The sequence below is a fragment of the Gymnoscopelus microlampas genome, assembly GCF_963454915.1.
Source record: "Gymnoscopelus microlampas genome assembly, chromosome: 24".
In the NCBI taxonomy this organism is placed as follows: domain Eukaryota; kingdom Metazoa; phylum Chordata; class Actinopteri; order Myctophiformes; family Myctophidae; genus Gymnoscopelus; species Gymnoscopelus microlampas.
In genome coordinates this window covers 23623974-23650665 of record NC_139961.1, presented here as the reverse complement: position 1 = coordinate 23650665, position 26692 = coordinate 23623974, and the positions used below count along the sequence as shown (strand labels likewise).

Sequence of the window (26692 nt, the reverse complement as noted above, 5' to 3'; positions counted from 1 at the left end):
AACTTAAAGACGTAAAGTAGTTAAAAAAACACAACACTTTCCGCAAAAGCTCTCTCAAAGCTGCCAGACAGACGTCCTCCATTTTTTATTTTATTTTACGTACCCGAGGAAGAAAGGTGATCTTTTTAGATTTCAAACTAAGATAGTTAACGACATGAAACCTAAACGTCCCTATGCTGGGCACGTCATGATAGGTGAACATTCTGCGAAAACGGGCGAACATTCTGCGAAAATACTGCACGATCGTATGAAAGACGGACTTTAGCCGCTGATCCTTGATCAGCTGATCTGATTTAACAACGGTTGTAAGCCACCCTCAACCTCCCTCAACCTGACTTGACATGTATTACTATATTGTCATATTATACATTTTGACTTTTAGACAAATGACGAAATAAGCATTTGAAGAGATCAGTATTTAACACATTTTTGAACCAAAATCAGATCAGACTACATGTTTGAGCTATGCTGTAAAGTGCGTATTGCCCTGGTGATGATCCCACAAGTTCTTGTGCTGGGTCACATAATATGTCCATGCACCCACACACGCACACACACACACACACACACACACACACACACACACACACACACACCCCAAACCACTGTACTATATGGTGGCATAGAGTACATACATACAAAGGGGCAAACGTGCACACAACGTGCGCATAGAGCACACCATCGCATTCCGTCTGCTCTGTGCTCTGCTGGTGCTATCTAGATCGATTCTAGCGGTCTTCATTGGGGCGTTTGTCTGAGCTACCCCCCCCCCCCCCCCCCCCCCCCCGCTGAGGAATTTGTACGCGCTCTCGCTAAACCATCAGTTTGAGTTCAGGGAATCCGAATGGAAGATGACACATAGTAGCAACCTATCCTCAAGGCAATTCACTCCTCTACACATCAGATTTACATAATAGGTCCATCGTCTTCGTGAATCATCTCATTCCTAAGCACACACTTTCATGAAAAGGCCAGTGTATAAAAACCCACATTGTTTTACCATTTTCAACCAGTGTTGATAAAAAAAAAGAGGAAAAAAAAGGTTTTACAGTGTTTTTTTTTTCTCTCCCTTATATCCTTTTGCTCGAAGAAGCTCTGGCTGATTGGCTCCTCCAAGAATACAGTAGTCAAAGACAAAAACAAAAGTAAAAAAAACAACAACTCGACCTGCCTTTGTTCAGATCGACACAGGTTTTAAAATCAGCAGTTCAAAACGGCTAAAATGCGAAAGTAGGATTCGGTGTCAGTGTCGACGATCACAGTATCACAGTAACAGTGGCAGAGTGTAATATGACACAGGGCTTCACATATCAGATGGGAATTTCTACAACAAAGAACATAGTAGGCCCGAACCAAAAAAGAAAGAATAATTTGATCATGATTGAGTGATCAGCGTTCAACGCGCTCCGCCGAAGTACATCTATATTTTTTCCTGAATAAGCCTTTTAGTTTTTTTCCCCCGTCGGAACATCAGACTTTTTCCCTCCATAATGTCGCTCTTGGCGCTCTGTCCTCTCTTCAATCAACGCTGTCCTTCATGTCACCGTGACTCCTTTAGTAAAGTATATTTGTTCAGGCTGTTTGTTCGTTTGAGGCAGCCTTGGCAGACAGGTGCCATATTGTTCAGGAACTTTGTATTGCCATAAAGTTCTTCCCACGACCCTTCTCACAAATCTGTCCCCTCGGTGGCTTGGCAGTGAGTTCACCTGACGAGAAACCTCCAATTTAAGTGAGTCCTTTGCGAAAAACCATCTTGCGGTTCGCCCCCCCTAGTGGCCTATAGTAATTTGCCAGTGAAATATCCGGCGAATCCGGTGTTTTGTGCGACAATGGATCTGTCCTCGTGCCGGAGACTGGCGTCAACGTTTTATTTTTTTCTTCTATCTACAGAACATGAATGGAGGTGGGGTCGAGTGGTGTGACGGTGGGCGGAGCTCGGTCTTGATACGGGTCAGCTCGGTCCGCCTCTAGAAGGTGTTTGCTTGCTACGGCCTCTCGGTACGGCATGTGGGGAAAACGGCGGTTCAGAAAGGTTATAAGAGGTCTTTGATTTTACAGTTCGGTCCTCTCCGTCAAACAAAAAGAGAGGATGGTGTGGGCGTTTTGGATGCGGTCGAGAAGAGACGGGTCGAGGGACTGAAACGCCGGGCTGAAGTGGAACCTTCTAGACCACAGTGTTCCGCTGCCTGTATGGCGGCGGCGGCAGGACGGTTCCGGGCTTCAGGGAGAACTCGGACATGTACTCCGGGTTCTCGGCCACCGTCGCCCGTATGTGGCCGTTCTGTTTGTAGTAGAGCTTGGCGTTGGCGGGGCCCCCGTGCGGGCCCTCGGCGGCCGCCACCAGGCCGGCGGACTTGGGCGGCGGCAGGCTGTGCTGCCAGTACTCCGGATTGTCAAAGGTCACCTTGAGCTTCTTTCCGGCGGCTTTGCCCGACGACTGCCCCCCCTGCTTCAGCATGCTGGACGGGTGGGTGGCGCTGTGACTGTGGTACGCCGGCAGGCCGCCGTGGCCGGCGGGCACCGAAGACGACAGGCCGGCGGCGCCTGGCTGGCACGCCTGGGCCTGCATGGAGGCGGGCGCGGGCTGGCTCTGGCTACCGGGCTGCCCCGGCGCAGGTTTGACCGCGTGGTGGGTGTGGAGGACGTGGGCCACCGGGCCGTGGTGGCAGGGCACGCCGGACGGAGAGGGCAGGACGGAGGGGAGAGGGTAGTGGGGCAGGCCCGTCTGAATGGTGAGCGGGAGGTGGGGGCCCAACGCGGCGGCGGCGGCCAGGGCCGAGGACTGTGAGGGAAGTGGCAGGCCGTTTCGCCTAAGGGCCTCCAGGCCCAGCTCGGCGGGACTGTGGAAGGTGTTGAGGTAGAGGGGCTCGTTGATGTACTCGTCCTCTCCTTTGGGCTGGCTGTTGGGCGTGCTGTGGTAGCCCGGGTTGTCCAGGGCGTGAATCTCGCCGTTCTTGCGCCGCGAAACGAACGGGTTCTCCTCAATGGGGTTCAGATATTCTGCAGCACACACAAAGACGGACAGACAGACAGAGAGAAAAGAACAAAGACAAAGGGATAGAGAGTCTGTGAGAATAAATAACAGAAGAAGGGAGGCTGATAAGAGAGTAGAAACAGAGCGGGAGAATGAGAGAGAGCAAAGGGAGAGAGTGTATTCACTAATGAGGAGTGAAGATGGAAATGATAATGGTGGTCACGCAGGCTCTGAGAGGGGCACCTTGCCAACATTTCTTTGGCACCGATAACTCCACCCACCCCGGGGTGGAAAATGCTAACCAAAGCAACCCTTGCCACCGCTTCCAAGTGCTATAATAGCAGGGTGCGAGACCTATCGATTTCGCCCACTCCTCCGATCCTTGACATCGCATCAGATGTGTTTTGCTTTAGGCTTTTGTTGTATTTTGAACACGGAAAAAATAACTATACATAAAAAGATAAAATACAAATCAAAGATGGCCGTGCAGTGGCAGGGCCCATAGAGTAGAATGTGATCAAAGCTCAAAGCAGACTCCATAGTAGACGGGCGTGCGGTACTGTATACGACCTCTCTCTCTCAGCTGGAATAACAATCAGTGGCGGATGGGACGAACAGACAGAATGACAGATGAGTGGACGGACGGAACACACAGCGAAGAAGCGTATTTACTCTGAATGACTCATGGGGACACAAAGAGCTCCTCTTCAAGCAGAATGACAGATCACCTCAGCTTAGCAATACCGGATGTAGCATGCATCATATCCTTGCTCTCCATATTAAGGATGCTCATGGAATCTCAATGTTAAGGACTGTCATTCCATATAATAATCAGTTTATCTGTTGAAGCCACAGACAGAGAGGGACCCAAACGTAAGAAGTTACATTTTGAATTAACCACTGAAGCCCTATTTAATTGTGAAAATACTGTAGCCTTGCAACACGCTGTGAGCTTATAGATCTGCTATTTTCAATATTTTATGTTTTTTATTTATTTAACTTTTTGACTTAAAAAATATATATATATATTTTGATTTTTTTTTAAATGTCTGAAACATTTGTATTTTATTTTTGCAATATTTTGGAAGAAGAATAAAAAAAGGGATATTTACTCGAGTCGCGGCCCACAACAATGGCGTCCGGGGGGCCCCAAAAAATGGGTCGGGACCCATGGTCTGGGAAAACGGTGCGCTTAGAATACCTGAGGAGCTCTTGTCCTTCATGGGCGTCATGTAGCCGTCTTCGTCGGTGTCCCCTCTGGAGCCCCGGTGGTCCCCTAGGAACACGGTGGGGTCGGCGCTGTACCGCTGGCCCCCGTTGTCCTCGCCGGCCCCGGGCCGGCCCAGGTTCTTCTTGTGCAAGGTGCCGTTACAGCGCTGGTCCTCCAGGGACTGATGGCCCGGGCCCCCGGAGGCCTCCTGGAGGGCCCCGCAGGACGGGGCCCCTGCTATGGAGCCCTCGTCGGCGGCTGGACCGCCGTCTCGATAGCTGAACTGGTTCTGTGAAAAGGGAAAAGAGAGGGAGACACGGGAGAGGGAACAGGGATATAGAGATAGAGAGAGAGTGTGATGTTGAAGGTCAACATGTTATTTTTTTATACTTGTACAGTAGGTGCTCCCTACTTAGCAAGACTCAAGAGCAGTGGTTTTCAACCAGTGGTCCGGGGACCACCAGTGGTCCTTGGGGGGCTACCAGGGGGTCCCCAGCTAAATTAGTTAACATAGCCTCTATAGTAGATATACAAGCTCATAGCGCGGCACCGAGTGCCGCGCTATGAGCTTGTAGATCTGCTATTTTTGAAAAACCTTGAAAATGTGTGCAAATCTTTGAATATATACATTTTCAAAGAGGACATTTTTAACTCAAATCTTTGCTTCTGGGGGTCCCTGGCACAAAACATTTTCAGATGGTGGTCCGCGGCCAAATGTATATCAATTTAGGGGTCCCTGGCATGAAAAAGGTTGAAGACCACTGCTCTAGAGCAAGGGTCTTCAACGTTTTTCAGGCCAAGGACCCCCTAGCTGAGAGAAAGATGAAGCAGGGACCCCTACTACATATTTTATTCATGTTAAATGTGTTTTTTCTTTTAACGACTTAAAACCCTCAATACTTTGTAAACTATCACATCCTATCACACACTATCACATCCTATCACACAAACATTTGGCGGCCCCCCTGTAGTAACTCTGAGGACCCCCTGTTGAAGACCCCAGATCAAGAGCAGCGATTCCCAACCCGTTGGGTGTTATGTCAGAGCATCTACGAGTTCACAGTGCTTATGAGTTATGTTTATTCAGCAACATTGTTATGTTGTTAAATAAACATATATAAAAGGGAAATGGACAAAAGAAGGAAGGAACTGAAATGTGGTTTTCTCAGTAAATTTAAAATGTCAAGATTAGCATTTTAAAAAGTGTGGAGGGCAGAACAAACCAAAATAAAAGAGGAAGAGAAGAAAAGTAATACAAGAAAGTCCACACTTCTCACTAGCTCAGTGTGAACCTGTGAAGAGCTGGACCATATGAAATACCTGCAAGAAGAATTCAAGTCATAAAGCAATGGAAATGACTGCATCAAGAAGCATAATGACTGTAAAAGGTCATTATGAAGAACAAATAGACGATGCAACCTATGCAAATGTTGGAGATGTTGCCAAGCTGACCAAGAAGGAGACAGATCTGCAGAAGATACTGCAGTCTGGTAAGAGATGTTAGCAAAACTAAACATCACAAAGAAAGTTGAATTAATACTTTCATTTTTCAAAACAAAACAAAATATTCAAATATTTTAACTGATCTAATATGCTTTTTTATGCTTGTGTGTGTGTGTGTGTGTGTGTGTGTGTGTGTGTGTGTGTGTGTGTGTGTGTGTGTGTGTGTGTGTGTGTGTGTGTGTGTGTGTGTGTGTGTTCTCCAGACATAAGACTGTACAAGCGGATTGGAGTCGGTCTTGGATTGCTTTGTACCGTTTTAGCTCTCCTCAACGTTGCTATCCCACTCTATCTCCGTAAGTCACTATAATAACAATGTGATTTAATATGTTTTATATATCTATGATGATATTTTCAATACAGTAGCATATATAATACTTCATAAAATATATTATTTGTTCTAGTGGACATTATTGTAATTTAAAAAAAAATTACCTGCATAAATAGTAAATAGTGGATCTCCCATTTTACAGATCAGTCTAACATGATAGAGAGAGAACAACTACAGACCAGTTTCGATGGGTTGCAGAACAGACACAACAACCTGACAGAGCAAAAAGACCAATTACAGCGCCGTTTCGATGGGTTGCAGAACAGACACAACAACCTGACAGAACAGAAAGACCAGTTACAGCGCCGTTCTGATCAGTTACAGACTGGACATGACCAAGTGACTGAAGAGCGAGATGGCATTAAGAGGAGGCTCTGTGGTGAGTGAGACATCACTCTTTTTCTTATATTATTATTATTATATTATTTAGTTATATCACGCTGTTGTTAGTCCTGTCACAATTATTACATAATCGTTTAATCGCAATTATTTTTGCATAATCGTCATAATTATTTCCATGTTGAAAAATGTTCAGACATTTTCAGCATTTTTCATGACACGTTGTAAGCTTGTATATCAGCTATTTCTGCTTTTTTACATGTATAACATTTTCAAATGTCAATCATTTCTTTTTGTACATTTCAGTTATTTGTCATCTGCCCTATGCAATTTTTTTATTACGAAGCATAAAAGGCAAACAGAAATTATTTGTATTCATATGTTTCAATGTTCAATGTCAAACACACAAATAAATCGTTAATCGCAATTATTTGAGTGACAATTAATCGTCAACTTAAATTTGTAATCATGACAGCCCTAGTTGTTGTTTGAGCAACAAAAAACAGTGTATGTATAACATTTTTCTTTTGTTGTTAGAATCTGGATGGCAGATATTTGACAGAGGTTTGTATTACATCTCTTCTGAGGAGAGAAACTGGAATGACAGCAGACAGTGGTGTAGAGACAGACAATCAGACCTGATGATCATGAAGAGCAGAGAAAAGCAGGTATGGTGTGTGTGTGTGTGTGTGTGTGTGTGTGTGTGTGTGTGTGTGTGTGTGTGTGTGTGTGTGTGTGTGTGTGTGTGTGTGTGTGTGTGTGTGTGTGTGTGTGTGTGTGTGTGTGTGTGTGTGTGTGTGCGCGCGCGTACGTGCGTGTGACTGTGTGTGCATGTACTTTTTGTGCATGCTGTAACCTATTTCACTCTGCGGAATGTGGAGACACAAATCTAACCATCTGTCCAGGACTTTGTTAGCCGTCAAAAAGGAGTTTGGCAAGGAGTTTGGCTGGGGTTGACTGACAGAGAGACAGAAGGAAGATTTAAATGGGTGGACGGGACACCACTGACCACAGCGTGAGACTTGTCATCTTCATTTTACCCTTATTCTTCTGGTATTAAAAGTTATAGAATACAAACCTACTACACTGTCACTGAGACATTACTGTCCGTTGTCTACTTCACTATCCAGTTAATTTGCATTTACTATCTAGAATAGCAGAGGTAATGATACAAAAAAATATGTATATTTATTGTAGAGTGAAAAGCCATCCATGTAAAGGTAATTCATTAAATGTTCCTATTTCTCCAGGTACTGGCGGCCTGGTCAGCCTGATGACCATGAAGGAAAAGAAGACTGTGTCGAGTTCTATAAGACGTCTGATTCCGATCCTGGTCATTGGAACGACATACAGTGTTCTATATCTAGACCCTGGATCTGTGAAAGCGATTTCAGCGCTCAGTGCTGAAATCATGGTTTTCACAATGCATTAGTTAGCTCGTGTGTTGGCACAGCTACATGACTGCTGTGTTTGCATAGTTTAATCTAACAGCCATCTATTCTGTTACTTTTAATAACCTCTTTCGTGCAGATTAATAATGGACACATACACATTTTTATCTTGTCATTTTCAACTGAAAATTATTTGAATTGTTCAGAATTATGGTTTGGCCTTGAAGGGGGACATTTAAGATTGTATTGTCACACTTTTCGCATTTTCTTTCTTTCATTTGTATTATTATGTTGTTATATTGTATTGTTTTGGTAGCACAGTCTTTGTGGAGCATGTTCCACTAACGTTTCCCTGCTTATACCTGCGTGAGTGAAAAATAAACCCTTCTTGATTCTTGATGTGGGCTTTCTTTCATGCATTTTCAACATAGAATGATAGAACAGATTTGTATACTGTAGCTGTGCATAATTATCTTGATGTTCTTAATCGTTTGCCAAAAACGGGCATAATTTACCTGACGATAATCATAACAAATTAATTTGGATAGATATAGATGGGCGGACAATTGAGTTGGATTGGATCTAATCAGGATGTACAGTACAAATACACAATGCACACTCATATGAATACAAATAGCGTGCTCACCCTCTCGGTCTGAATAGTTCTGACTGACTTTTGAATCCCTATGGCCCCACCCCCCACCACCCACACACACATACAACAAAGTGATTTTAAAGTGGGGCGGTGATCCAAAAAAGGTTGGAGGTGACATCCCCTCGTCATGATAAAGTGTCCGTGCCACCTGCCGGGCTCAAAGCAACACGTTCAGCGCTTGAATCCACCTCCTGCTGCTGAAGGTGAAACATTGAGTGGGTGCAGTCATCAGCCTTACAAGCCATCCAAAAAAAAAAAGAAAACGCTAGTGAAACAAAGCTCTGTTTCACAACACCTGATCCCCCTCACAGAGAAAAAGAAAAGACAAAAAAAGGTAAAGAAAAGAAAAAGCCGTCATAAAAACAAAAGCTGACATCTAAGGCGGAGGGGTTTCTCGTGGTGCTACAGTACGCTTCCATGCCGTAGGCTATCTCACCGTGGCCTACTCCACTGCTCTACCTCTCTCTCTCTCTCTCTCTCTCTGCCTGCCTGCGAGCACCCAGGCTGCAATTACAGGAAGAACTGCTACAAAACACAACAGAATGGAGAGAGAGAGAGAGAGAGAGAGAGAGAGAGAGAGAGAGAGAGAGAGAGAGAGAGAGAGAGGAGAGAGAGGGAAAATAAACATCCTTGGGTTATATCTGTGCACCTACTCCCACAATTCAACCTCATCCACCACCTCTCCACCGCCGCAATCAACTTTCTCTCCATCTCTCTCTCTCTCTCTCTCTCTCTCTCTCTGTCTATCCACAACTCCCACTTCATCCCTTCTTCAAAGCCTGTTATTATCCTCTTCTCTTTTCAAGTGCGAGCGTGAGAGCAAATCAGTCCAGATTAGAGCTGCTGCCCTGTGTGTCAGACAGTGTCTGCAACCCAACCTGAATAACTAACTTCCTCTGGCACCCGGGAAGGCAGGCCAATGGATTCAAAAGCATTGAATTCCGTTCTCTCTCTCCCCTTTGGATGGCTGTGGGGTTGTTTTTGACCGCATTGTAAAAAAAAAAAAAAAAAAAAAAAAAGAAGGAATGTTTTAATAATCGCTGACCTTGAACAAGTGGGACCTCGGAAGTAACGCGGGTTTGAGTGAATAAGTGTGTGTGTGTGTGTGTGTGTGTGTGTGTGTGTGTGTGTGTGTGTGTGTGTGTGCGTTAGAGAACAAATTGGGCTGGCATTGTGCCTATGTTCAGGGGTTGGAAACAGTGGTGGACAGTAACTAAGTACATTTACTTGAGTACTGTTAATTAAGTACATTTTTGGGCCATTTGTTTTCCTTGAACGCACATAACTTTCACTCCAACGATAGAAATATTTAACTTTTGACTGCACTACATTTCTAGGAAGGGACTCCAAACTTTAAAAGAAATAGCCGATCTACAAGCTCGTAGCGCGACATTCGGTGCCACGCTATGAGCTTGTATATCTGCTATTTTTGAATATCCAAAGAAATCTAAAATGACAGAGATGCGTTCCCGGATTGAATGGGTTAAAACAAATTACCCAAAAATACAAATAATATATTTTATGAGGTATTATATATGATACTGTATTGAAAATATCATCATAGATATATAAAACATATTAAATCACAGTGTTACAACTTACAATTATGTTATGAATTAACTACTTATAATCAATTTCAAATGTAGTGAAAATTGCCGTTCTACAAGATGTATAGCAGATCTACTTGTAGACCTACTTTCAGAAATTTCTGGAGATTTCTGAAAGAGCAAAAAAAAGCACCTTCTGTTCCCCAAAACATTCAAATTTCAATACAGCAATGCATTGATATAGAGCACCGAAGTCTGACGTCACTGCCACTAGACTGCTACTAGAGGGCCTGTTCCACGGGTTCCTGACTTTTTTTTGTGTTGAAATCCCCATTTGGGAATCTTAGATCACGTCATGTAAGAACTGTGTTTCAAACATAAACACACCACCCTTGCGTTTTTGTCAGGGGTGTGGCTCTGCATCGTTTATGATATTCATTCATATTTGATACAGACTGTTTCTGGCGAAAATTGAATTAATTCTGCCTTAAAAGTCTTAAGAACTACTACTTCCGGGTCTGAAATCACTGTCCCCACAGCAGCCGCGTTCATGGGAAATGTAGTCTTTGGGTTGTTTGACTCGTTTCTAGTGTTTATATTGTGTTACTCTTTGGGTAAATGTGTACATTTACACCTTCAGTCGATGCTTCATATCCATATGAGTAAAAACGCCAGGGTGGTGTGTTTATTTTTGGAACACAGTTCTTATATGAAGCGATCTAAGATGAGGATAATGAGGATATCAATACAAAAAGTAAAGCCATGAACCTGCGGAAAGCGCCCTCTACTGGCAGTGACGTCAGGACTTCGGTGCTCTATTAAAAAGGAAAATGTACTTTGTACTTTTGAATACTTGAGTGTTTACTTGTTTGAGTATATACTACTTTATCCATCACTGGTTTCGGAGGGGGAGGCAAGGGTAAATAAGATGCCTATAGGCATGGGAAGGGACTGTCACTGTCGTGCCATACGCGGCAGAGCAAATAGCCAAAAGTCGCGCTCGCGGTCTCTGAGCAAACTGCCCCGGCGTTTTAAAGGAAGCGTCTGCTATTTGCACACGGAGGCCTGGGGTAATGAAACGTAGGGTCTGGGGACTGAGGTGGATAAAGTGCCCAGGTTTCAGTAACACACCCTGGGATGGAAATGATGGAAGTGGGCCATTAGCCCGACGATGGCCCACTTGAAACAGGAGGACAAAATGGAAAGTGTGGACGTTCCCAAGCACCTTGTGCAATTATTTAAAAGGACGCCGGGTTGGACAGAGCAGTCTATGAACACAAAGTCCTACAGTAAATGGAAAATACCAGTAAAAGAAATACAGTATCTCAAATGGGAAAGACACATTTCTATACCAAAGCAATGCTACTGAACTAATGCGCTGAGACCTAATTGGCTAACGTGATGCTCTGGCACGTTTGTAGAAAAAAAAACATTTGAATACATGAATATTGTGCTATTTACAGTAAAAATGAACAATGGCGCGTTTGGCCACAATGTATGACACTTCATAAACACAAACATTGTATGAGGAACGAAATCCTTTCAACGTAGTTATTGTGATTCAACAACAGACAGTGTTGCATAATTAAGTGGAACATTATGCTGTTGGTTTAATATGACTCCTTGGAGAACGACCTCATTAAAGGATAGCAAATTGTCAGACAGTGAGATTAGGCCCATGTTTATGCAGTGTGTAGGCTACAATGTGTAATGTTTTTTGCACCTGTCTATTAGAAGCCCGAGACCGTGCGAGTACAATGCCTGAATGAACATTAATGTAGCATAATTAAAATTAACGTCTTATTACTGGCATGAAGGCACTGAAGTTATTACCCCTCTGGTGATATTAAAGTGATTAACTAGTTTGGTGATATCTTGTCTTATTTTCATTCTGCTTGGTAAATGTTTTAAATCAAAACAATCATTTATAGCAGTGAATTGGAACCAAAAAAAACTCAGGTCTTCATGCTAAAAAGGATAAACAAGACTTTATCATTGAATGAACATGACATTTGTGTGCAATGTTGTTAGTTTTTTTACGTTGTCGTAATATTCGTGATTAAAATGTTGCCACGGTGTGTGGATTTATGTTACAGTATATGCAGGAAGTCTTATAATGGCATTTGGTTGTTTGAGCTTGATATCTGTGTGTGGATATTATCATAGTTATTGTGCCTGGTACGTCATGGCACACCGATGCGCACAGCTTAGTACCTATATCCAGTAGGCTGCCACAATTCTTAAATTACTGGTAACATATCATCACTGTCAGGCAGAAACCTCTTATCTCCATATTTTATTGTTTTTAGCAGCAAAGCACGCTGGTCTAAGAAGAGACTGAGTCTTGTCAACTCTTTCTGGTAACTTTCTAGACACTTTTTCATCATTGGCTGCCCTTTAAGCCAATGGGGATACTTTCCCATACTCTAAACTCCCAAGCTATGGTACTAGACACGCCTCTCGCCTCTATGGCAGTGTTGCCAGATTCTGCAAGACAAATCAGAGAAAACAGATAGCAAGCTGGTATACATGACTAAGTCATGTCTTGTTTCATAAATGAATGCCTTACTTCATCATACTACAGTGTTACACGAAAGTAGCAAAAAATTGCAGATCTACAAGCTCTTGTTTGTAGAAGAGCTTGGCGAGCTCTTGGACATTTTGAGGTTTCCACCCTGACATCATCGATACAGTGTCCCAGTCTAACCCTGAGCTTGCATTTTTTTCCAATAGGCTCCAGGCTGGGTGTGTCCGTGATAGCAGCTGTGAATGTGATCAGAGGCAGACATGATAAAAGTCACTTTTCAGTGGATTCTTGCCATTCCAGGTCAACGTTCCCTGGGCAAACTTCAGGGAAGATGAAGTGGAGCTTGAAACATTAATGTTGTAGTGTGTTATAAACTGTATGCCCGCGGCCCATGAGCCAGCAAACACCAATACACCAGACAGTACTGACATCATGCTGTCAACAGCCTGCAACTCTACTCCAAAGTTGCATGTCAGATAAGATAATGAACAATCCCAGAGCTACCTTTCATAATACGTCTGTCACTGTAGTTGTTTCCTGTACCACACGAAGGCACAGCTTAACTCTAAACTACAGGTAATCTGTTGGCGACCTGTAATTCCATGCTTTATAGGCCATGCATTTCCATTGTCATGTATGCCTATATGTACCTACAGTATGTTATCGTTTTTTATCTGCAACTTTACTTTACTTTATTTGTTTATTTAGACGGGACCACGTATTAATGAACATTACATAACAATGCAACGTAAATACACTGGATTTAGCAAAGATGCTATTTTACATCGGCAGTCCCCACAGGAAAACATATGAGAACAAAAACATGCAGACAGTGGAGCACATTACATTACACAGGGAAACGGAGCATAAAACCTAAATACAAGAGCAAAGGTACAAATCTAGTTAAGGCTAAGACTAAATCAAGTTCCACTTGGCTTGTGTAGTATTGCACTGGGAAATTAGCAGCGTTTTAGAGGGCAATATATATTTGTATGCTAAAGCAAACCACGGTCTGTTCTATTTCTGTGGTACGTCTGCTCCTTGCCCCTTCTCCGACTTAAAATTCACACTGTACACTGGCTTAAACTTGACCGACGACATTAAATGGTCTGGACCGGATTAAAAACGATTGATCAACGCGATCAATCGATTCAGCATGCTAAATCGGCTCCTGACGACTTCTGTAAGGCACAACTCCTGCCGATAATAATACGCCCACACCTATTCTAATTGGAGGGGGAAATGTGGCAGAGTGTTCTGGTGCCCTCCGTCAGAACTACACCCCTGTGTGCTCACTCTGTTAAGAGTGGATGTACTGTATGGCCTGGCGGTGCAGTGGTACAGTAGTTAGGGTACTCACTCTGTTGGAGTCGATGCGGGGCCTGGTGGTGCAGGAGCCAGGAGGCACGTTGAAGGCACGGGGGACCAGGTACTCCTCGGCATCCATGAAGTCCTCCAGATCCTCCTCGTCCAGCAGGCTCTGGAAGAACTTACTGTCGTTGGGGCTGGGAAGCTTCATTCTGTCGTCCCCCTGTCACCATAAACACACACACACACACACACACACACACACACACACACACACACACACACACACACACACACACACACACACACACACACACACACACACACACACACACGTTGATCAAAGCCTGTTGTTTCTCCGATGAATTTCATAATCGACGTAATTCAGTGGTGTAAAGTAATTAAGTAAATTTACTCAAGTACTACAATTTTGAGGTACTTTTACTTTATACATACATTAACCACTTTAGTTCTATTTTATACCTAGTCTATTTGAAAATAGCCGATCTACAAGCTCACAACGCGTCGCGATGCGACGCGTTGTGAGCTTGTAGATCTGCTATTTTCAAACATTTTAGCACTTTTACTATTGGTACTTTAAGTATATTTTGATACTAATACTTTTGTACTTTTACTCAAGTCAATTTTGAATTCCGGACTTTTACTTGTAAAAGAGTACTTCTACATTGCAGTTTTGATACTTTTACCTAAGTAAAACATTTGAGTACCTTTTCCACCACTGACGTAATTATAAAATCACATGATCAAGTCGGGTCCTCTCATAAGTGTTACGCTGAAGAAAACCTGAGCGCCTCAGTGCTTTTCCTTCATGAGTGAAGAGGGCTATTGGAGCGAAGGCCTTATTAGTAGGGTTGTCCGATATTGGCTTTTTTACCGATAACCGATATACCGATATTGTCCAACTCTTAATTACCGATACCGATATCAACCGATACCGATATATGCGGGGATTATTGTGATTAGGGTAAGCTCAAATTTCATATCACACACACCATATACAGTAAGAACTCCTGTAACTTATTTATAAAGCGAAAAAAAAAAAAAAAAAAAAAAAAATCTTTTTTTTTTTTAAAAACCGATACCGATATTTTCCCGATATCAATTTTTATGCTAATATCGGCCGATAATATCGGGAGGCCGATAATATCGGACATCCCTACTTATTAGGCCTGCTGCCCTGATTGGTCGAGGACCCGGTTTCTTCCGAACGGGGGTGACAATAGTATGACACTGACCTGGATGACCAGGTAGCGCTGCGGGTCGCGGGCCATCCTGCAGAACTCCGCCGCCAGCTCCTTGAACTTGGGCCTGCTGTCCGCGTCGATCATCCAGCCTGGAGTGTGGGAGGAGCATGGGAGAGGGAGGGCGGAGACAGAGAGAGAGAGAGAGAGAGGGGGAGGAGAGGTGTTTGAGGGGAGAAGAGAAGAATGAGAGAGAAAGAGAGAGAGAGAGAGAGAGAGAGAGAGAGAGAGAGAGAGAGAGAGAGAGAGAGAGAGAGAGAGAGAGAGAGAGAGAGAGAGAGAGAGCGAGCAGAAGGTGGTGTGGTGATAGGAGTAGAGATGAAGAGGGGTGAGAGAGAGACAGAGAGAGAGAGAAGAGAAAAGAAGAAAAGGAGAGTGGCAGAGAAAGAAGAAAAAGAGTGGGGGTGAACAAAAGAGTGTAAGAGAGAGAGAGAGAGAGAGAGAGAGAGAGAGAGAGAGAGAAAGGAGTGGGGGGGAGTGGGATAAAAAGGGAAGGACAATGCTATCAAACCAGAACAAACCTCACACAGTGGTAATCACTGTAGAAGTCACTCCTGCATTACTACCGCGGGCACAGCCAAGTCATTGTTGAACGTTCGCACAATAGCAACAAAGTGGTACAAACAGGAACACATCTCTGTGTGTCTCTCCGTCTGCCAGCTACCAAACCATTCATTTGTTTTTTTAAATAAGGTCTGAGCATAAAACAGCACTTCTTTTTTTTCCCTCTAAATATTTCCCTTTACAGATACGGCGAAAAGTTCTGTCGTGCTTCACCAAGCATCGCAGCCAAGACGGCTTTTTCTCTGAAAACCCATCATCCACAATGAACATTAATGGGCACATAATGGACCTGACCCAATTCCTTGTTTTTTCCTCTTCAGTGTTTCATCATTGTGCCAGCCATGTGTTTATTGACAGACTGTATCCAACTTTGGACGTGCACACTTAAATCATAATTTGCTCGGGAAGGCGAAGGACAACACAAGCTGCAATGTTTGCGTTTTTGTGTCACAAAAGTGGTGCAGCTGTGTTTACTTAACCCATTGAAACCGGGAAAGCATTTTAGATATTAACCACTTTAACCATTATTTTATACTTTGGCTATTCAAAAGTAGCAGATATACAAGCTCATAGCGTGGTGCCGAGTGCCGCACTATGAGCTTGTACTGTATATCTGCAATTTTTCTTTTTTCTTTTGCAAATCTTTGAATATATATATTTTTAAAGCGAACATTTGTAACACAAATCTTTGCTTCTGGAGGGTCCCAGGGAAAAAATATTTTGAGATGGGCGTCCGTGGCCAAATATTTGTGGGTCCTTGACGAAGTGAAGTTTAAGAACCACTGATATAGTGATATTATAACAACATCATAAGTTTTTTTTCAAGCTGTGATTTAGAAGACATTTGTAGAATCCCCAGAAGCAAAGCTTTGAGTAAAAAAATGTAGCTTTAAAAATATATATATATTCAATGATTTGCACACATTTTCACGATTTTTCAATAGCCAAAGAAATCTAAAAATGACACAGATGCTTTCCCGGACTTAATGGCTTAATACAGAGGAGCAAACAAATCTATTAGAGAGCAAATGTGCTCTTTGGTTCGCGGCGGCCTGTTGATTTTTTGGGAGGCATAAAAACACTGATGTACTGCCAGGAAAATGTAAGGCCAACAGGCTGCCACTAAAGTGAAATGAAGTGCTGATGCATCGCAAGGCGAGAGGCTCTGTGATTGGACTCCAAGGTCACAAGTTACAGTTTGAGACCAACAACAACCAACGTCTGTTCACGTTCTGTGGAGCATTGGTTCTCAATCTTTTTCATGTCAAGGACCCCCAAAATGATATGCATTTGGCTGCGGACCCCCCTATCTCAAAAATATTTTGTGCCAGGGACTTTACAAAAATAGTAGATCTACAAGCCAATAGCTTGTATATCTGCTATTTTTGAATAGCCAAAGCATTATGGTTAAACTGATTGTGATGCTATATTAACTACCCCCTGGTACCCCCCCAAGCAGAGAAAAAAAAATATTTGTGTATTTGTTTATAAAACACATCATCATCATCTGTTTAGTGTACAGTATACTGTAGACAGGTTTCCAGCTGAGATTAATAAACTGTGTGATTAGAGTCAGCTAGAGCAGGGGTTTTCAACTGATTGTGAACCAGGGACCACCACCCTGACTAAGACTCAACCTGGGGACCACTGTTGTGTTGGGAGGGGATATGGGCTAAGGTTTGTGTTTTTGGTAACACTAACACTACTGTATGCATCCCAGGTCTATAATATATTATGACCAACTCTGTATGATTAGAGTTATAATAACTAAAATACCCATAACCCTTTATAACACTGATTCTCAACGAATTTTCCATAGACACATGTACTTAAATAAGGACTGTTAAGGGCTTGATATAATTCATTGCACGATACTACGCAACACATTTAATCAAGCCCTTAATTAACAGTCATTATTTAACTAAAATATAATGCTAGTGAGCAGAGCGTTTTTGAGAATTTCTCTTACTTCATCCAGCCTTCTATATTAAACTCATGTTTACTGATGAGTGAGCAGACACATGCTATTATAAGGGCACTTTTCCTAATAATGATGACCTTCAGGCCACACTTCCACTTCTTGAGATTCCAGTTCCCTTTTCTGTGGAAGTTCCAGAAACTGCCGTCAACAATATTGACGTGTCATCTTAGGTCACCAGGTCATTGAGTGAACTGTTTCTCAACTTTAGTTCTTGACATGAACTTAAGTCAACTGAAGTCCATGACTTGTCTCTTCTTGGCTATAGTGGAGTCTCATGTCTCATGTAATTTTCTGGCTCGAAACTTGCCCAGTACATATTTTTCAGGTGTGCCAGCATGAAAATACTACCGTCACAGAGATACGTGGTTACAAAGGGTCAAACACATTTAGCTTTTACTGCAAGCTCGGGGAATTGTGCCTGACAACTCATCCAGAACTTCACAAGGGACTGTGTTTCATACAGTACATGTGCCTCTTGACACAGTCTGTGGACATGGCAGTGAGCTGATCCTCTTTTGTAGTTAACCCATAACCTGGAACGCATCTGTGTCACTTTAGATTTCTTTTGCTATTCAAAAATAGCAGATATACTGTACAAGCTCATAGCGCGGCACCGAGTGCCGCGCTATGAGCTTGTAGATCTGCTATTTTTGAAAAATCGTGAAAAAACATTTTTTTGATTTTTTTCAAAGAAAACATTTTTAAGAATTGCCTCAGGTCTTAATGGGTAAAGCTTGAAGTACTTTTGGAATTGAAGCATAAGCCTCCTCAAAGGACCACTGATAATGATCATAATGTCTTGAATTCCTCTGTCCTCAAACACAAAGTTACTAAGTTTCTACTCTTCTTGGTTGTTATACTATCATTATAAAATGGGATTTGACCCTGGCCAACAGGTTGAGAATCACTACTGTAGACCCCTGGTTCTCAACGTGGGGTGCAGGGACGCCCCGGGGGTCCTTGAGGGTGTTCCAGGGGGTTCCCAGCTAAATGACGGATAGCAACTAAAATGGGTCTGTATTCTAGAGAGTGTACAAATGGAACCAAATGGACCCTTACAGTTGGTAGGATTTCACAGTGTAGATTGGGGTTCCCAGAGATTAAAACAAAAAAAATGTTATCAAATGTGGGTCCATGGACTGATGCATATCAAACTGTTGGATAGTTAACCTGCTTACTATGGATAAATACCAGCTAAAAAGCTATTTGTACAACGTGTCTTTTCAAGCCAGACTGTGTGACTGTAGAGCAGTGGTTTTCAACAAGTGGTCCGGGGACCACCAGTGGTCCTTGGGGGAGTACCAGGGTTCCCCAGCAAAATGAGTTAGCATCACGTCAGAATCATTTTAACCACTTCGTTTTGGCTATTTTTGAAAAACCTTGAAAAAGTGTGCATATCTTTGAATATTTATATATTTTTGGCGGTCCCTTGCACAAAACATTTTCAAATGGTCAAATGCGGCCAAATGTATAATGTATAACAATTTAGGGGTCCTTGGCATGAAAAAGGTTGAAAACCACTGCTGTAGAGTATGTGTATTGTATGTGCGTGTGTGCGTGCACGCGCATGGAAACATCAACTGGGTGACTCATAGAAGTCAGCGTAACATCTTTAGCATGTTAAATGGGAACTAAACAGTACCATGTCAGATTCCCAATTACTGGCTTGCGTGCAGTGGTGCAGATGACAGCCAATTACATCCGTATGTTGACTGAGTGCTAAGATATTGGCTGTCTACACCTGTTTGTTCAGTGGACTGCATTCCTCACAGCAGTGTCAAAAATTGATCAGGTACAGTTAGCCGGATATAGCGGCGATGTGGCGGATGTTCATTTTTATATAGACAGATACAGTATCTCTAAGCTGATGAGTTCATTTTTAGCCATGGGAGGGTAAACAGTCTACAATAATGTTGCCTCTTTTTTTAAAGCATTTTCTAAAGCTACTGGAGAAGATGTATATCGCTGTCAGGCAACAATATAGTACAGAGTACTTCTACATTGCCGTAGGTACTGTACTAGTGTGGCTTTTAGGCTCTTTAGTCTTGTTTTTTCCCCCCTTTCGTATAGGATACATTTAGAAATACCCTTGAAAGGAACTCCTCACACCAGCCATTATCCTTTCGCTTGCTTATCCCTCTTCTCTGTTCATCTCCTTTCCTCTTCTCTGAGACCACATGCGGCACATTACCTAAACGAGGTGCAATCACTCTGGCCAATCAAAATCCACTCCATCTCCATCAATATTGAGCCAAGGCACCGGGACGCGCGGCGCGACCGCCAATCAAATCACAAACAACAGCTCGCAGTCAACATGTAATTAGGATTAATGTTGTGTTTTTTTTGTTCGTTTCCTGCCAGCTCATTATTGGTTGACTGGTCCCTCCCACAAGTGCCACTCAGTGACGCTTGACTGGCAAGTTAATTTTGTGAGTGTGTGTTAAGTGGTGTAAAGCAACACTTTTACTCAAGTATTTCCAGGGGTATTCCCAGGGGATCAAGAGCGAAGTAATCTCTCGAGACAGATTCCGCTAACAGCAGAATCTGTCAGCACCACTGCCCTAAACATGTAGTGTTGTTGTTAAAACACAAACACAAAAGCATCCGGGAGGAAGCTGATTAGGAAAGGGGAGGGGCCAAAACGTTTTTTTGTTTTTTTTTACCGAATGGGTTCCCAGATTGAGGGCGAAGTGAAACATGTCAAACAACAACAGACACCCAAACCCGCTCCTGAGACCAGGACATTCTAATTCACTGAAAACTGAGTTATAAGCATGGTACTTGGCTCCACATCACACAGGTCATTCAGTAAAAGAGTGTGCCTCCAGTTTGGCTGAGAATCTACAATATATGAACACATATAGGCTCTATGCACAGCAGCCATATTGGAAAGAAATTGGGCCTCTTCCTTACTTCCCTCACAGGTGTTACCACTGATACTAAAGCAAGCTTCCATTTAGTGTAGCACAGTGGTTCTCAACCTTTACACACGTAACTCTGAGAGTGTACAAATGGAACTAATCGGAACCAATGGTCCATTTGGTTCCATTCGTACACTCTCAGAGTTACACACCCGTAAGGGGCCATTTGGAACCCCCTCAAGGAACCATGAGGGTCCCTGGACCCCAATTTGAGACCCACTGGTGTAGCAGAGTCTTTCCAAGTGAGCCAACATGCACAATATCAGCACCCTGACTCTGTTCGAACCAGAATGGAACAGAGCCTTAATTGGCATAATTGGTAAGACCAAGTTAAGGAAGAGGCCCAATTTCTGGTAGTGAAGGTGGGAGGGGGCAGTACTCCTGGTTCCAGACGAATCTGCCATTGCAAAAAACAATTGCCGTGGCAGATTAGGTCTGGACCCTCTCAATAGAGATTGTATTTCTCTCCCTCTGAAGTTGTGAGGGACCATCAGGGCAAATATGAGGCGGGTTTATCACCAGGGAATTTTTTTTAATTTGCCCCTCGGAAATGCAGGTTCCACACAAAGATTCCAGACTAATATCTACCCAGTGATATTAGTCTGGCCATGCCAGGCTAACTCCTACGGCCTGGGGCGACGCCTGCCAGTGAGGGGTGTTGAACGGAGGAGGACTAGCAGGGGAGTCAGCAGTGGTGGACAAAGTACTCAAATGTTTTACTTAAGTAAAAGTATCGATACCACAATGCAGAAATACTCTGTTACACGTACACGTCCAGTATTCAAAATGTACTTGAGTAAAAGTACAAAAGTATTGGCATCAAAATATACTTAAGGTACCAAAAGTAAAAGTACTACAATATTTGAAAATAGCAGATCTACAAGCTCACAATGCGTCGCGACGCATTGTGAGCTTGTAGATCGGCTATTTTCAAATAGCCTATGTATAAAATAGGGCTAAAGTGGTTAATGTATGTTTTATAATATAATGATTTAGATCAGCAAAGTAACTCGTAACTAAAGTTTTCAAATAATTGTAGTGGAGTAAAAGTACAATATTTGCCTCTGAGATGTAGTGGAGTAGAAGTTAAAGAACTGAAAATTGAAAATACTCCAGTAAAGTAAAGATTCCTCAAATGTGTACTTAAGTACAGTAGTTCAGTACGTGTACTTAGTCACTTTACACCACTGTGAGCCAGTGGGGTACAACAGCGGTGGCAACACATAATTGTGTGGGGAGAGATTCATGGGCATAACGACTACAGTAAAACTGGGGGAGGAAAAAGGGGTAAAATAATTGGCTACTGCCCTGTACTAAAACAAATACATGGCTTCTGTCGGTTTCATCATTATTCAGGAAAATGCATACATGCTACTTGACTCTATACCACACTGCTAACATAATTGGCTACAAAAAAAAGAGAAGAGTACAGATAATTGGCTACAGTACTCAATACATGGCTCGTTTCACCCGTAGTACAGTAAAATGCATACATGGTACTTGACTCACACTACCGTTAGTTCATTAATATACAGTACAGTAAAATGCATACCGCACATGCTACTTGACTCCATATAACACTACTGTTAGTTCATTAATACACAGTACAGTAAAATGCATACCGCACATGCTACTTGACTCCATATAACACTACTGTTAGTTCATTAATACACAGTACAGTAAAATGCATAGCGCACATGCTTACTTGACTCCATACCCACACTACCGTCGTTTCGTCCACATAAAGATAATGTGTACAATGTTGAGCATTCCCCTCAAAGGGACAAGAAATCCAGGTGGTCGCGGTGACATATTTTCATAAGCTAATGAGGCCGCGGGGCATTTCCTGGTGGCTTCTGTGCCAGCCCGAGAGAGAAAATCATTTGAAACCGACTATCATTATATTATTACAGTCATTCAAGTTTAACCCATTAGGACCGGGAACGCGCCTGTGTGTCATTTTTAGATTCCTTTGGCTATTCAAAAATAGCAGATCTGCAAGCTCGTAGCGCGGCTGCTATTTTTGGAAAATCGGTGCAAATCTTTTTAAGCGAACATTTGTAACTCAAATCTTTGCTTCTGGGGGGTCCCTGGAACAAAATATTTTGAGATGGGGGTCCGAGGCCAAATACATATCATTTTGGGTGGTCCTTGACATGACAAAGTTTGAGAACCACTGATTATAGCAACATTTTGTAACTGTTAGGATTTAGAAGAATCCCCAGAGGCAAAGATTTGAGTTACAAATGTTCGCTTTCAAAATATATCTATTCCAAGATTTTCACAAATCTTCATGAGATTTTCATGATTTAAAAAAAAATAGCAGATCTACAACACAGATGCCATTCCCGGTCTCAATGGGTTAATTAGGGAGTTTTTTTTCCTAACAGACCCCCATCTCCATATTATTCGGGGGAGCCCCAAACGGTGCCTCGCGACACCTCTGGGATGGAAAAGCCTGGGCTTATGATCTGTCGTTTTGTCACTTTCACTTTCATTTTCAGTTCGCCGTCCCACGGCATGCGTCCCACAGATACCCCCCCATCCCCCCTCCCCCCTCCCCCCTCCTCCCCTCCTCTCATCTCCGTCTCAACACGTTGGCTTCACATCTCTCATTCATCCTCTTATTAACCACTTAAAGGCCTATTTTACACTTTTTCGTGCGGCGCGATATAAGGCCGCACGACGGTGTTGCATGGATACATCAAATCTACAAGGTCCCAACGCGTTGCGTCACCAGGCGTTGTGAGCTTGTAGATCTGCTATTACAAAATGATCTTTTAAAATGTGAGAACATTTATGAACTTTTGTGTGCGGCAAGTACATTTACACAAGCAAATTTGTTTTGGTATTTTTACTTTCTTCAGTATTTCCAAATTTCAATACTTTAACTTTTTACTCCACTACAATTATTTGACAGCTTTAGTTACGACTTACTTTGCAGATTTAGATTGTTATCACAAAACATACATTAACCACTTCAGCCCTATACACACTTTGACCATTTGAACATAGCCTATCTACTATTCTTATACATTTTGAACTTGTGAAATGGGACATTCTGCCAAATGAATACTTTTACTTTTGAAAGTACATTTTGAATTCTGGAATTTTACTTGTAACGGAGTATTTCTACATTTCTACATTGCAGTATTGATACTTTTGCTTAAGTAAAACACATGAGTACTTTTTTTCCACCACTGAGCATGTAAGCCTATATGCCAGCTCGCTTGCTTGTGTGCGCACGTGCAGCTTTACTCACACTTGACCATGACCATGTAGACGTCTATGGTGCAGATGGGTGGCTGAGGCAGGCGCTCTCCTTTCTCCAGGATGTCGGGGATCTCCCGCGTGGGGATGCCGTCGTACGGCTTGCCCCCGAACGTCATCAGCTCCCAGATGGTCACACCTGGGGGGGGGGGGGGGGATCAGAGGGCGCGAGAGGTGAGCCAGAGAGAGAGAGAGAGCGAAAGATAGATCCATTGATCGACCCCCACATGGCAGAGGAGACAGAGAAAGGAGAGCTTTTTGTGTGGGTGGAGTTGAGAGTTCCGCAGCCACCGGGTAGTAAATAAAAAACAAACTTAATACTTCCCACGGTTAATATGAGCATCAAATCAATATTTTTTATGTTGTTTTTTTTTGCACATGCATTCCATAAATCCCGTCGGGCTAGACCACACATGGACACATGACATCATCAACTTGCGACGGGCATTGCCCCTCTTGAGTAAAATGACATCATCAACTTGCGACGGGCATTGCCCCTCTGGAGTAAAAGATGAACCGTTTCTAAAACACATTAAATATTTAAGGTGTTCTAAAACTTTTGTTTTAGTTGTAGAGGGCAATTATAATGTATTAACCCATTAAGACCGGGAACGCGTCTGTGTCATTTTTTGATTTCTATTCAAAAATAGCAGATATACAAGCTCACAGCGCGGCACCGAGTGCCGCGCTATGAGCTTGTAGATCTGCAATTTTTTTTAATTGTGAAAATGTGTGCAAATCTTTGAATATATGTATTTTTTTTAAGCGTTAGGATTTAGAAAAAAAATGTTTTAATCAGCCTCAGGTCTTAATGGGTTAAGGCATATTTGGCTTATTAGCCAGGGATCCTTCTAAATCACTAGCAGTTCAACATGTATGAAATACACTAGAAGCCCCATATATATACTGTACGTGGGTGGAAGGGCCAAGCGACATCAAAGGGAGCCCAACACCACCCTCATGGGTCCCACAACCAACCATATGATCAACTGACTGAGCAATCAATATTGCCATCCCTTGAACCTTGCCAATAGGGGGGCTAAACCCCCGGGTGGCACTTTTTCCCCCTTTTCCTCCCCAATTTAGTCGTTATGCCAATTGATTCCTCCCCACAGACCTTTCTGTGTTGTCACTGCTGTTATGTCCTACTAACTCACCTATCAGTGAGGAGCCCCCACCGGGAGTATGTAGAGCACTTCGCTACTCCTCCCGTCCAACACTCCCTGCTGACAGGTGCTGCCCCAGCCCGTAGGCTTCCCTCCCCCGAACACAGGCCAATTGTGTTTGTGTTGTAGACGCTTGACAAAGCCGAGTGCACCGCGGTGGATTCGAACCCAAGACCTCCGTGGTGGCGGGCAGGGAATTTACCAATGCGCTACCCGAGCTCTTCTCAGCAATAGGCTCTATGCACGGCAGCCATATTGTGAAGAACCTCACAGGTGTTACCAATGATACTAATGAAGGCTCTGTTCCATTCTGGTCAAACAGAGTCAGGGTGCCGATGTTGTGCATGTTGGCTCACTGGAAACACTCTGCTACACCAGTGGGTCTAAAATGTGGGTCCAGGGACCCTCATGGTTCCTTAAGGGGTTTACAAATGGCCTCTTAAGGGTGTGTAACTCTGAGAGTGTACAAATGGAACCAAATGGACCCTTCTGGGTCTCTCAGAGTTATGGGGGTCAAGGAAATTGAATAATCTGAGAACCACTGTGCTAGACTAAATTGAACAGAGCCTTCATTAGTATCATTGGTAACACCTGTGAAGGAAGTGATAATATGGCTGCTGTGCACAGAGCCTATTGGAGAGAAAAATACCACAAAAGCTTGAGAGGAAAATACACCTCTCTCCCCTATCACCCACCAATCCCCCCCATAAAGCCCTGAAATCCACACCCCTAAGCCTGTGGCATGAACCTGCATTCGACATGCTGAAAACAGGAAGTGAAGTGGCTTCCCTCATTCGTACCCCGCTATGGTTTTTATGCAAAACGAAGGCATGGATGCCTTGTTCCCTGTAGGATCCTTGTACAGATGCATTACCGTTAATGGCATTTTCATCATAAGCGCCTACCGTAACTCCACACGTCACTCTGATGGGTGAACTTCCTGTAGTGGATGCACTCCAGAGCCATCCACTTGATGGGCATCTGAGGGAGAGGAGAGAGAGAGGGACGGAGGGATCGTATTATTGTTTTTGTATTTATTTAACCTTTATTGAACCCGCGAGACTTACATTGAGATATGGAATCTCTTTTTGCAAGACGGACCTGGTCAAGAGGGCAACACAATAAAAAACAAATATACATATGGAACAGCTCAAAGGTCAAAACATCATGCGAGTGAAGGTTGTAATGTCCATGGATATAGAGTTTAGATTTTTCATTTCTTTTGCTGGTTAAAGTTACAGGAGTTTTTACTCTATGGTGTTTGTGATATGAAATGTAAGCTTACCATAATCACAGTGAACATTATCATGTCTTCAGATATATTCAAGGGCTTTTTAACTAACTCCAGTCACTTTCAGTTCAGCACAGCTGAGGTGTGTGTGTCACTGTCCAGCTGACGCTCGTTGACAATCGTTAATGTTACTTGCAAACATGTTGTGTTTCTGCATCAAACAGAATTACACCTAATCTAAGATTCCATCAAAGACAAGACCCTCTCTGAGCTGTCGGAAATAAATAGGCTACACTTGGTTGTTAAAGTCCAGATGAAAACAATATAATAGTTTGGATTAAACTGATTGGGAATCGAATGGAATCGTGAGATAGCAGAAGATTCACAGCCCTAACAATGATACACAGAATTTAATGATGCAGACATTGAGCAGAAGTGTATATGCATGTACAGTACAGGCCCACCAATGGTCAAGAAGAGTTAAGATGGTTGATGGCACCAGGCATTCCCTGTCT

The 26692-nt window shown here is 43.0% G+C and overlaps 1 protein-coding gene and 1 long non-coding RNA gene across 2 annotated transcripts in view; one reads left to right on the top strand and one right to left on the bottom strand.

Moving 5' to 3' along the window:
- Positions 1-2164: 2164 nt before the first annotated feature.
- The window catches only part of LOC311040606 (receptor tyrosine-protein kinase erbB-4-like), a gene marked incomplete at its 3' end in the record, with an annotated part of 466936 nt that continues 442408 nt past the window's right edge, over positions 2165-26692 (bottom strand). The window contains exons 22-27 of the mRNA XM_084050936.1: positions 25852-25927; positions 23773-23919; positions 15039-15136; positions 13835-14005; positions 4176-4473; positions 2165-3000 (exon numbers count right to left, since the gene is read on the bottom strand). Coding sequence (XP_083907062.1) covers positions 2165-3000; positions 4176-4473; positions 13835-14005; positions 15039-15136; positions 23773-23919; positions 25852-25927 — 1626 coding nt within the window. The remainder of the gene's footprint in view (positions 3001-4175; positions 4474-13834; positions 14006-15038; positions 15137-23772; positions 23920-25851; positions 25928-26692) is intronic.
- On the top strand, positions 5585-6388 carry LOC311040513. The gene is made up of 3 exons (XR_014600280.1): positions 5585-5674; positions 5891-5980; positions 6158-6388. It is a non-coding gene; the product is annotated as an uncharacterized lncRNA (long non-coding RNA).